The sequence below is a fragment of the Plectropomus leopardus genome, chromosome 18 (genome assembly GCF_008729295.1).
Source record: "Plectropomus leopardus isolate mb chromosome 18, YSFRI_Pleo_2.0, whole genome shotgun sequence".
Taxonomy (NCBI): domain Eukaryota; kingdom Metazoa; phylum Chordata; class Actinopteri; order Perciformes; family Serranidae; genus Plectropomus; species Plectropomus leopardus.
The window spans coordinates 9,360,992-9,373,812 of record NC_056480.1 but is presented as its reverse complement, the minus strand read 5'-3'; the positions used below and the strand labels follow the sequence as shown (position 1 = coordinate 9,373,812).

At 35.7% G+C, this 12,821-nt stretch overlaps 1 protein-coding gene across 1 annotated transcript; it reads right to left on the bottom strand.

The window, feature by feature from the left end:
• Positions 1 to 5,663: 5,663 nt before the first annotated feature.
• On the bottom strand, positions 5,664 to 8,528 carry LOC121958153 (dnaJ homolog subfamily C member 8-like). The gene is made up of 6 exons (XM_042507027.1): positions 8,453 to 8,528; positions 7,079 to 7,180; positions 6,452 to 6,508; positions 6,245 to 6,311; positions 5,988 to 6,082; positions 5,664 to 5,861 (listed from the first exon to the last, which is right to left on the bottom strand). Exons 1-6 carry the CDS (start codon positions 8,522 to 8,524, stop codon positions 5,664 to 5,666), a joined length of 591 nt encoding a protein of 196 aa, XP_042362961.1. The 5' UTR covers positions 8,525 to 8,528.
• Positions 8,529 to 12,821: the final 4,293 nt, after the last annotated feature.

The following is a 12,821-nucleotide window of genomic DNA, read 5'->3' as shown; positions in this document are numbered from 1 at the left end:
TCCAAAAACTTCAGGATGTAGTATGTAAAAAAAACAAACCAAATAAAACCCCTCATAGTATACCATATCAAATTAATAAAAGGCATAATATAGTATGACAATGAAACGACTATGTATATGACGTTCAGGGAAAAAAATGAATAAGAAAATGTGTATAGTATGTTGAAAAAAGGTCATAGTATAGTATATTGAAGATATGTCATGGTATAGTATGACGAAGTAAGGTAAAATAATCTGAGTGTGGTTTCTTTCAAAAAGTCATATTATAATTTTTTCTTTTTTTAAAATATTGAGAACACTGAAAGAAAAATGTCATATTGTGGCATGTGATCAAAGTAACAGTAAAGTATGTCTGAAAAAAGTGAAAATTGTCGTAGTAAATGAATTGTAAAAAACATCATGACATAGTATGTTGAAAAAAAGGTAAAAAAAAAAAAAAAATGGTATGTCACAAAAACGATAACACACAGTATTACATAGTATTGTCTGTCTATAAAAACTGACCGTATGGTACATTTTTCGCCATACTATAGTAGGGCATTTTTGGTTGTTTTGTAGACATGCCATAGATATGCTGTTTTTACAACATGCATGATTGTTTTGGCAACATTCTTTGCTATGGCGTGTCTCAGCACGCTATTTTACGGTGTTTTGAGATGTTTTCAGCTGTTTTTGGGACATATTTTGACATTTTTGCCATACTATAGCCTTGCCTTTTCGGTCATTTTTTCAACATGCGTTATTATGGTGTTTTTGGATGTTTTGGCAAAATTCTATTCTGTGGCGTGTCTCAGCAGGTTATTTTAGGGTGTTTTGAGGTGGTTTTAGCTGTTTTTGGGACATGTCATATTTTGACATTTTTGCCATACTATAGCCTTGCCTTTTTAGTCATTTTTTTCAACATGCAGTATTTTGGTGTTTTGGGATGTTTTTGCAAAATTCTATGCTATGGCGTGTTTCAGCAGGCTATTTTATGCTATTTTGAGGTGTTTTCAGCTATTTTTGGGACATGTCATATTTTGACATTTTTGCCATACTATAGCCTTGCCTTTTTAGTCATTTTTTTCAACATGCAGTATTTTGTTGTTTTTGGATGTTTTTGCAAAATTCTATGCTATGGCGTGTTCAGCAGGTTATTTTATGTCTGTTTGAGGTGTTTTTAGCTATTTTTGGGACATGTCATATTTTGACATTTTTGCCATACTATAGCCTTGCCTTTTTAGTCAGTTTTTTCAACATGCAGTATTTTGGTTTTTTGGATGTTTTTGCAAAATTCTATGCTATGGCGTGTCTTGGCACACTATTTTATGCTGTTTTGAGGTGTTTTCAGCTGTTTTTGGGACATGTCATATTTTGACATTTTTTCCATACTATAGCCTTGCCTTTTTAGTCATTTTTTTCAACATGCAGTATTTTGTTGTTTTTGGATGTTTTTTTGCAAAATTCTATGCTATGGTGTGACTTGGCACGCTATTTTATGCTATTTTGAGGTGTTTTTAGCTATTTTTTGGGACATGTCATATTTTGACATTTTTGCCATACTATAGCCTTGCCTTTTTAGTCATTTTTTTCAACATGCATGCGTATTTTGGTGTTTTTGGATGTTTTTGCAAAATTCTATGCTATGGTGTGACTTGGCACGCTATTTTAAGCTATTTTGAGGTGTTTTCAGCTGTTTTTGGGACATGTCATATTTTGACATTTTTGCCATACTATAGCCTTGCCTTTTTGATCATTTTTTTCAACATCCATTTTCATGATGTTTTTTGCTATTTTTGCAACATTCTATGCTATGGTGTGTCTTGGCATGCTATTTTACTGCTGTTTTGAGGTGTTTTCAGCTGTTTTGGGACATGTCATATTTTGACATTTTTGCCATACTATAGCCTTGCCTTTTTGTCATTTTTTCAACATGCATTTTTATGGCGTTTTTGGGCCATTTTTTGCAACATTCTATGCTATGGCATGACTCAGCAGGTTATTTAAGCTGTTTTGAGGTGTTTTCAGCTGTTTTTGGGACATGTCATATTTTGACATTTTTGCCATACTATAGCCTTGCCTTTTTAGTCATTTTTTTTCAACATGCAGTATTTTGGTGTTTTTGGATGTTTTTGCAAAATTCTATGCTATGGCGTCTCTAAGCAGGTTATTTTATCTGTTTTGAGGTGTTTTTAGCTATTTTTCAGACATGTCATATTTTGACATTTTTGCCATACTATAGCCTTGCCTTTTTAGTCATTTTTTTCAACATGCAGTATTTTGGTGTTTTTGGATGTTTTTTTGCAAAATTCTATGCTATGGCGTGTCTTGGCACACTATTTTATGCTGTTTTGAGGTGTTTTTAGCTATTTTTGGGACATGTCATATTTTGACATTTTTGCCATACTATAGCCTTGCCTTTTCAGTCATTTTTTTTCAACATGCATAATTTTGGTGTTTTGGGTTGTTTTTGCAAAAGTTCTATGCTATGGTCTGTGACTCAGCAGGTTATTTTAGACTGTTTACAGGTGTTTTCAGCTGTTTTTGGGACATGTCATATTTTGACATTTTTGCCATACTATAGCCTTGCCTTTTCGGTCATTTTTTCAACATGCATTAATATGGCGTTTTTGGTTTTTTTGCAACATTCTATGCTATGGCGTGTCTCAGCAGGTTATTTAAGTCTGTTTTGAGGTGTTTTTAGCTATTTTTGGGACATGTCATATTTTGACATTTTTGCCATACTATAGCCTTGCCTTTTTAGTCATTTTTTTCAACATGCAGTATTTTGGTGTTTTTGGATGTTTTTGCAAAATTCTATGCTATGGTGTGACTTGGCACGCTATTTTATGCTATTTTGAGGTGTTTTTAGCTATTTTTGGGACATGTCATATTTTGACATTTTTGCCATACTATAGCCTTGCCTTTTTAGTCATTTTTTTCAACATGCAGTATTTTGGTGTTTTTGGATGTTTTTGCAAAATTCTATGCTATGGTGTGTGTCTTGCACGCTATTTTATGCTATTTTGAGGTGTTTTTAGCTATTTTTGGGACATGTCATATTTTGACATTTTTGCCATACTATAGCCTTGCCTTTTTGGTCATTTTTTTCAACATGCAGTATTTTGTTGTTTTTGGATGTTTTTGCAAAATTCTATGCTATGGCATGTCTCAGCAGGTTATTTAAGTCTGTTTTGAGGTGTTTTTAGCTATTTTTGGGACATGTCATATTTTGACATTTTTGCCATACTATAGCCTTGCCTTTTTTAGTCATTTTTTTCAACATGCATTTTTATGGTGTTTTTTGGATGTTTTTGCAAAATTCTATGCTATGGCGTGTCTAAGCAGGTTATTTAAGTCTGTTTTGAGGTGTTTTTAGCTGTTTTTGGGACATGTCATATTTTGACTTTTTTGCCATACTATAGCCTTGCCTTTTCAATCATTTTTTTCAACATGCAGTATTTTGTTGTTTTTGGATGTTTTTGCAAAATTCTATGCTATGGTGTGTCTCAGCAGGTTATTTTAAGTCTGTTTTGAGGTGGTTTTAGCTGTTTTTGGGACATGTCATATTTTGACTTTTTTGCCATACTATAGCCTTGCCTTTTTTAATCATTTTTTAACATGCAGTATTTTGGTGTTCTGGGATGTTTTTGCAAAATTCTATGCTATGGCGTGTTTCAGCAGGCTATTTTATGCTATTTTGAGGTGTTTTCAGCTATTTTTGGGACATGTCATATTTTGACATTTTTGCCATACTATAGCCTTGCCTTTTTAGTCATTTTTTTCAACATGCAGTATTTTGTTGTTTTTTGGATGTTTTTGCAAAATTCTATGCTATGGCGTGTCTCAGCAGGTTATTTAAGTCTGTTTTGAGGTGTTTTTTAGCTATTTTTGGGACATGTCATATTTTGACATTTTTGCCATACTATAGCCTTGCCTTTTTAGTCATTTTTTCAACAACATGCAGTATTTTGTTGTTTTTTGGATGTTTTTGCAAAATTCTATGCTATGGTGTGACTTGGCACGCTATTTTATGCTATTTTGAGGTGTTTTCAGCTGTTTTTGGGACATGGCATATTTTGACATTTTTGCCATAGTATAGCCTTGCCTTTTTGATCATTTTTTCAACATCCATTTTCATGATGTTTTTGCTATTTTAGCAACATTCTATGCTATGGTGTGTCTTGGCATGCTAATTACTGCTGTTTTGAGGTGTTTTCAGCTGTTTTGGGGACATGTCATATTTTGACATTTTTGCCATACTATAGCCTTTCCTTTTCGGTCATTTTTTTCAACATGCGTTATTATGGTGTTTTTGGATGTTTTTGCAAAATGCTATGCTATGGTGTGTCTTGACACGCTATTTTGTGCTGTTTCAGGTGTTTTCAGCTGTTTTTAGGACATGTCATATTTTGACAATTTTGCCATACTATAGCCTTGCCTTTTTGGTCATTTTTTCAACATGCATTTTTATGGCGTTTTTGGCCATTTCAACAACATTCTATGCTATGGCATTACTCAGCAGGTTATTTTAGTCTGTTTTGAGGTGTTTTCAGCTGTTTTTGGGGACATGTCATATTTTGACATTTTTGCCATACTATAGCCTTGCCTTTTTGGTCATTTTTTTCAACATCCATTTTTATGCCGTTTTTGGACTTTTTAGCAACATTCTATGCTATGGTGTGTGTTGGCACGCTATTTTACGCTGTTTTGAGGTGTTTTCAGCTGTTTTTGGGACATGTCATATTTTGACATTTTTGCCATACTATAGCCTTGCCTTTTTGGTCATTTTTTTCAACATGCGTTATTATGGTGTTTTTGGATGTTTTTGCAAAATGCTATGCTATGGTGTGTCTTGACACGCTATTTTGTGCTGTTTCAGGTGTTTTCAGCTGTTTTTGGGACATGTCATATGTTGACATTTTTGCCATACTATAGCCTTGCCTTTTTGATCATTTTTTCAACATCCATTTTCATGATGTTTTCTGCTATTTTAGCAACATTCTATGCTATGGTGTGTGTTGGCATGCTAATTACTGCTGTTTTGAGGTGTTTTCAGCTGTTTTTGGGACATGTCATATTTTGACATTTTTGCCATACTATAGCCTTGCCTTTTCGGTCATTTTTTCAACATGCATTATTATGGCGTTTTTGGTTGTTTTTGCAAAATGCTATGCTTTGGCGTGTCTCAGCAGGTTATTTAAGGCTGTGTTGAGGTGTTTTCAGCTGTTTTGGGGAGATACAATATTTTGATATTTTTCCATACTATAGCCTTGCTGTTTCGGTCATTTTTTCAACATGAAATTATTATGATGTTTTTGGATGTTTTTGCAAAATTTTATGCTATGGTGTATCTAAGCAGTTTATGTTATGCTGTTTTGTATGTTTTTAGCTGTTTTTCAAACATGTCATAATCTGACATTTTTGCCATACTATAGCCTTGCCTTTTCGGTCACTTTTTTCAACATGCATTATTATGGTGTTTTTGGTTGTTTTTGCAACTTTCTTCGCAATGGCGTTTCTCAGCAGGTTATTTTAGACTGTTTAGAGGTGTTTTCAGCTGTTTTTGGGACATGTCTTATTTTGACATTTTTGCCATACTATAGCCTTACCTGTACTATACTATAGCCTTATGAAACAAAACGGCACAGTATAGCATGTCTTCCAAAATCGTATAAAAAATGTCATAGTATATTGTGTTGTCCAAATGGCACAAACACATCATAGTATAGTATGTTGTAGTTTATGATTAGCTTTTTTTTGTTTCTTTTAGTCCTGGCCCAGTTAGTTTTTCTATAAGTTTTACTTACCACTTCAGGGTCATCCTCCTCCACATACTGCGGCTTCCCATCCTTCTTTAGCTGTTTCCTTTTCTCCTTAACCTGTCGGGAGGACAGAATGGCAGAAAATAAAATCTTACCAAAGAAATACAGAGCTGGAAATTTGAGTTACATGGAGTGAAAATACCTCGAAAGTTTAAACGGTAAGGGAATGTGTTGGATACTCACGATATGCTCCACATATTCCTGTCCTGCATGGATCACATCTAAGGCTCTCTTCCTTTGTTCTGGTTCCAGAAGGAGTTTGTATGCCTTGTCCACAGCTACACCAGTGAGACATTCAGGTGAAATTAAACTTATATGACAGCATTTCAGTGTGTTTGTTAACATCACACAAAACCACAAACATGATCTGAGTTCATCAGTTTCACAGCAGCTGATGCATGTTTACAAAATAAACATAATCAGGGATGGAAGGAATTTACCTTCAAAGGCTTTCTGTGCTCTGTCGGGATCATCCTGATTTTTGTCCGGATGAACCAAGATGGACAACTGTGCAGTCAAAAAGACCAAATATTAGGAATCAAGAATTAAAAAATCATGATGGCGCTATCACTACATCAACAGCATTGTCATGTTTTCACAGTGAAGACCACTGAATTTTGTGCACACTTTTTCTTTTGTTGGCTTACCGCCCGAAATCTTTTCTTTAATTCGTCATCTGTTGCCTCGGGATCAATTTGCAGCACCTGCAAAATGATGTGAAGATGAGTGTTTATCTTACGCAGATGTCTTAGCCAAAGTGACAATATGAGACGTTTATTACAGTGGATTGAAATCGTTATGAGGGTACTGGTGGCTCTAATGAAGGTTTGTGGACAGCAGATTTATTATCCTATGGAGATTGTGATCAAATCCCATTTTTCTCAGATTCTTATTTTTGAGAAATGCACACAGTTGCAACAGCACATAAGAGGAAACACTGGCATTGAAATCTGAAAGTCTAACCAATTAAGTTATAAATTAACTTCACATTTATTGTCCATTTTACATATAAAGACATCAGTCATGTTAGTAATTTACAGAGTAGAGACTTAAAACAACATTTTTAACATATTTCAAGATGTAATGCTTGTTTACTCCACATTTCATGCCATTATAAATCAGTACTTGAGGTTATCTGCCTACTGATCAGATCTACTTTGAGTCTAGTAACTTGATTGTTATCCAGCAGTATTTTTTGCATTTACTGAATAAATACAAAGGAATAATTAATACAAAAATGAACACTTAAAGTACTTAATTGGTGGCCCACTTACCTCAAAGGGATTGAGATTGAAGTAGGACGATCCAGGTCTGAGTAATCTGTCAATTTGCTGCTTGGAGGTTAACACAGAGTCTCTCTTCTCAATCTGCTTCACCTGTCAGAAAAACACAATGAACAAGAAAACTGTCAAAATATAACCAAAGTCAAATAACAACTTCCACTTGAAGGTGCACTTTGATATTCTAATATTACTTTCTACTAGTGTATGAGTACAGCATGAATTTGGGTCGTTCCTGTTATGCAGCAACATTTCTTTTTGAAAGGAAAAAAAAATCAAGTTCTCTTGCATTATAAGAATAGAGACGTGTGTGACTGTCATCGCATCAAACATCTAGATTGTCTAGAGAGTGCTATTTCACAAATGCATTTATAACAGGTGATGTCTAGATCAAAGGACACATAAGACCAAAAAAAAGAAGGAGAGATCTGAGAGATTTGGACTCTGCTTTGTGATCAGTAAATCATAACAAAAACAAAAAATACCAAGACACACTGCTTTCCCAATATTATAAAACCTTTAATAAATGGGCTTTGCATCTCAACTCACACTCTTCATCGGGATATGTTAAAACAAGTGGCAGCTCACAGCTATAACAAGACTGGAGCCAGCTGCCAGACAGTCAGACTATGACCTGATATACTACTACTGTGTAATACAACAAACAAATACACCACCCCCAACACACACACACACGCTTTAACTGCCCTGTCCATTAAAGGCAAGACAAGAACCCCCCCCCCCCCAAAAAATCTTTTTATAAAAAATATATTTTTGTGTGTTATAATTTTATTGCTTATGTTGTAACAACTTTGCACTGGAACCGTTGTAAAGTAGATCAATCAAATACAATAAAAACGACAACAACAAAAAAAACCCTGTGCATTCCTCCGGGTTTCTAAAAAAGAGCGATATTTTGATAAAAGATATATGACATCTGATATAAATATCTGAATTACATTATAATGTTGAAACATAACAAGAATAAACATCCACGATATGATGTTGCTGGTTAAAGCGCAGCTAACGTTACACTGCACTGTGATTGATAAAGATGCTTGGTAAAGGGGATGGGGGGCACAGGGAATAAGTATTTTTAATCAAAGTGTGATTTAGATTAATCTGACTTGTTGTCGGAAGCATGTCAACACAGGCGATCGTCGGTGGTGTCCTCGTCCCACCAGAAAAACGAAAGCTGCTCACAAAACATCTCAGTGAACGTTAGCTTCTTATCGTTAGCCGATGCTCAAGTCTGCGAGGCTTCATTGGCGATTAACACGAGAACCTTCGTGTTAACCGACTTTAGCCGATTGTTCGAAGGGTGATCAACACTTTCGAAACACACAAGTCGCATCAATTTTGACGTACCTCCGTGTAAAAGTTTTGAAATAATTCATCCGACACATTAACGGTCGAAGGCTCTCCACCGGCGGCCGCCATCTTGCCCCTGGTTTACATGTGACGTAGTAGCATCACGTGACTATGCAGTTCGTTTTTCTCGCGCGTGCCCCGTAGATGTGACGTATATTTTATGTAACAAAATATTAATAATGAAGAATAAAAATCGTACAAAATAAAACCTAAATAATATTCAATAATCTATTTAAATTGTAATTAATAGAAAGCTAATTTAGAATTGTTGTAAAAATGTGAAATTAAATTAGATCGCACACAGTTGCTAAAATATAGGAAATTATCGTGACGAAAAATGAAAACACGAGACGTGTTTATTCGTTTATTTTCAATTAAAAATATAGCTTGCCTTTTATTAAAATATCGCTTAGACTCGGGCATGGCTCGTTATTGTCGTTTCATGGTGTTACAGGGAGAAAAATGAAGGACCATTAGTGTGTTATCTTGCACAATATCACTGCATTTGTTATACCGTGCAATTATATTTTTTAAAGGGCAGATTATTTTACGATTTTATTGAAGACATTCAGACATTTTCACGTAGTGCTGTGTTAAGATCTACATGAGCAGCAGAGCATTATATTGGGTTTCTCTGGTATAAAATGACATCTACAAGCAGCAGCTGGCAGCAACCTTTTTTAACCAGCTATTACATTTCCGTACATGCATGTTGAGATCATCCTATAAATAAACCCCCTTAGATGGTCAACGTTTCCTTGACAGCACGCTTAACTGCTCAATCATGGACTGGAACTGAATTTTATTGCTTCCAATTTCTGCTCCTCCAATCCAATGTCTTTGAAACACCTGCATCCACCTTTTATTTAACAACACTTATGCAGGAATGGGTGACCACAGTTAACAGGATTAGTACTGGTAGGCCGCTGACACCTTACAGTGGCCCACCCTTTGTGTTTACATGCCCACCACTAACTTCCATCCTTTGAATGATGAAGTTTGCAATACATGTTTATCATTTACTGTAGGAACCACTACAAATGATGTTGCACAGAATTCTGGATGAATTCCAACATGCAGACTCACACACGTTAAAGTTGTGCACATGCTTCAATGTTTACAAATTCAATATCACTATGTAAAGTAAAATAGAATTAACAAAATGCATACACAAACACACAATTACGTGGTTAATAAAATGTATTGAACAATCATGAGCAACAAATCATCCTCTTTCTCAATAAATTGTTTTATCTGGATAAGGAAGCTGCAGTCTGCTTTTGCAGACATTGATTATTAGTATCTTAGTTATGGTCTGTGCAAGTCTGAATGAAAAAAAGGATAATAATAATAATCAGAATTGTAATAATAATAATAATAATACATTTTATTTGTAGGCTCCTTTAAAAACACTCAAGGTCACCTTACAAGGCAGAGTTTAAAAAAAAGCAACAACAGATCAAATAAGTGAAGAAGACAAAATTACAAATGAATCCATAATTTTTTTTTTAATATGAAATTTACATTAATTAAAACCACGAAACAGTCAAAACAAAAAAGACTAGGGTTGCAACAGTATGAGATTTATTAAGATATCAAGCTATCACTGTATTCCACTATTATTTTAATAATTATCTGTTATGATGACGCTAAAGGGAATGAAAAAAAGAAGGGTTTTCTTTTTCTGGTTAAACAAATGCTTTATTATGATGACTGAAGCCATTTTCAAATCAATCAATCATTTATTTGTCACATGGAAATTTTACAGGGTGCAGCTCCAGTGAAACGTGAACTTATCAGCTCCTTTTACTTGTGCACTGCAATTTAGAACTTGTGCTGCTTAATTACTGTCCATGTTTCTGAATGGTTCTGGTAATCCACGGTTTCTGGTTATGGGATGATTTAATGGGACTTTGTGGAAAACGTCACAAGCCGCTGAGAAAAGGAGATGCACTGTGCAGGTGAGATTCTCCATCTCATTGCAATTGCGCATAAATGACAGTTGTCAATTTCCATACTGAGGTGTACTGCTGCAACCCTAAATACTGCAAGCCCAAACATTCTTAAATACATAATGAGTAGCTGCACCAATCTGTAATTATTTCTCACCTGTGTCTTCTGCTGAGCAGCGAACAGGAAGCCAGCTGGTGTTCCATGAGTCCTGGACCTGAGGCGTACGGCCCAGTTAGTAGTTCACTCAGAGGGATGTGAAACTCTGTGATGACTGACTCGCAGCGACAGTCTCCTGCCTGGGAACTAGAAGAGGGCCACACAGACAAGAGCATGTTAATAAATCTTAGATACCGAGTTTGTACATATCGCATTATTATTGCATTATCATAGCATACAACAGTATTAAGCAGTACAACAACATAATGGATTTTGCATGTTTCTGTCATGCTTTGCTGTTATTTAACTCATCTCATATTAGAAAAAACACATTGCCCATATCTCTGCCTAAAGATATCCAGTATTTGCATGTCAAAAGGTTGAAATCAAGTCATGTCTAAAATCATCCAATTTGTGACTCAAGTCAGACTTTAGCACGTTATGTGACTCGAGTCCACACCTGACTGTTATCTTTAATATGCAGTGTGTGTGTATATATATATATATATATATATATATATATATATATATATATATATATACACACACACACACACACACACACACACACACACACACACACACACATTCTCAAACATACAAAAAAAGTGTATGCCAGATTTGTGACTTGATTCAGAGTAATTATACAAAAACCCAACTTACAGAATTTACTGGCTCTGGGAGGTAAAGAGGTCATAAAGAGACATCTAGGACATCAAACATGTTCTAAAATATAACATTTTTAAGCAGGAACATGTTGAGACTTTCTGAGCGTTAGTGCAGATAATGAACAATCTTACCAATCAGTCCCTTCCATTTGTGTGAACTCATTCACATGGACGGGGGCAGCTCCTTTACTGCCTGGTGACAAGAGGCAACATATAAAGACACAGTTCTGACGTGAGAGACTGTAAAGGACACTCCAGCATTTGATGGTACTTCAACACAAACCAAAACATGTGTCAGCTGATACAAGAGGCTTTTCGGCTGCAATACTGTGCTCCCTACTTCACTCTTACCTGTATAAAAACACTGTAGCCCATTTGCTGCCATCTTGTGGCGTTAAAGGGTGATGACATCTGTTTTTTTAGGCACAGCTATTGTTCTAACATCAGCCAATTTAATCAGCATTTCATTCAGTGTCCCCACTTCTTTTTGGATAATTTGAACAATAGCTACTGTAGTTAATATCTACGGTGTAATTAACACCTTTCCGGCTCAGGAAACAGTCAATAAACGCAGCGTTGTATATAGGAACAATGGAGCACTACTCGTGCTAGTGTTGAATTGCTACCTCTAGCGGTGTAGGAGGGGAAATGACCACCCCCACCCCTCCATTCACAGAATGTGCGTGCAGACAGCTGAGCTGATTTTGGTGCAGTGAGCCAAGACTCGCAACAGGTGCTTGCAGGGTTTATAGCTCTTACCAAATCCTTGACTGCGTGCCTTCTGGCTGTTTAATCCGGTCTAAACAAATTTTAAATTGTACGTGACTTTTCATTTTGGCTTAAGGAGGAAATATGCACGGCACATGTTGTTCTCTAAACCGCAGAAACATGTTGATAACAATTAATTTTAATATTTCCAATGATTCTTCAGTTGACTTTAGTGACGTGCTTTCTTCACAGCCTGGAAAGAGATCACACTGCTATTGAATGGAAAAAAAAAAGCTTGATTCGTAGAACAAATATTAGTAAGGAAACAATTAAAAGAAAGTATAATTATGGGTAGTGTTTCTCCAGTGATTACAAATAGCTACAGGAGAGGAGACAGTACTCTGTGCAAGGCTAGCTCACCCTTGAGTACCGTTCAGGTGAGTTCCTCATTCTAGTGGTGCCGCTCTCAATGCTTCTCCACCTAGGCAGGTTGGAATAAGAGGACAGACACATGAAACAAAATACAATGATACCATGGTACCAAAAGGCATAGATGCTAAAAACAGTCTGCTACGGTAAACAAATTCAGACAGGTGGCGCTTGCTATGGCAGAGGTTTAAGAATTTTAACCCTTTGGGATGTACAGATCCTTGGTGTCTTCAAATAGGAGAACACAGGTGGTTGAGATGATTTGCAGATTTTGGAAATGATTTGGAGAAAACTCAGCATACAATAAAAGTCCATTCAAAGTCAAATGTGTTGTTGTAACGGCTGTAAGGGTGTCAGCATCAGGACCATACCAGTGCAAGAGACTTTTCACCATTATCCAAGATTGTGCTTGTCTGTCAAGTTCGTGTTAACAGGTTTCACAGTATATGCTT

Coding starts and splice junctions, on each gene's coding strand:
- LOC121958153 (XM_042507027.1), bottom strand. CDS start 8,524: ATGGCGGCCGCCGGTGGAGAGCCTTCGACCGTTAATGTGTCGGATGAA. Junction 6,312..6,451: donor TAAAGAAAAGATTTCGGGCG/GTAAGCCAACAA, acceptor TTGACTGCACAG/TTGTCCATCTTGGTTCATCC. Junction 5,862..5,987: donor AGGAATATGTGGAGCATATC/GTGAGTATCCAA, acceptor TCCTCCCGACAG/GTTAAGGAGAAAAGGAAACA.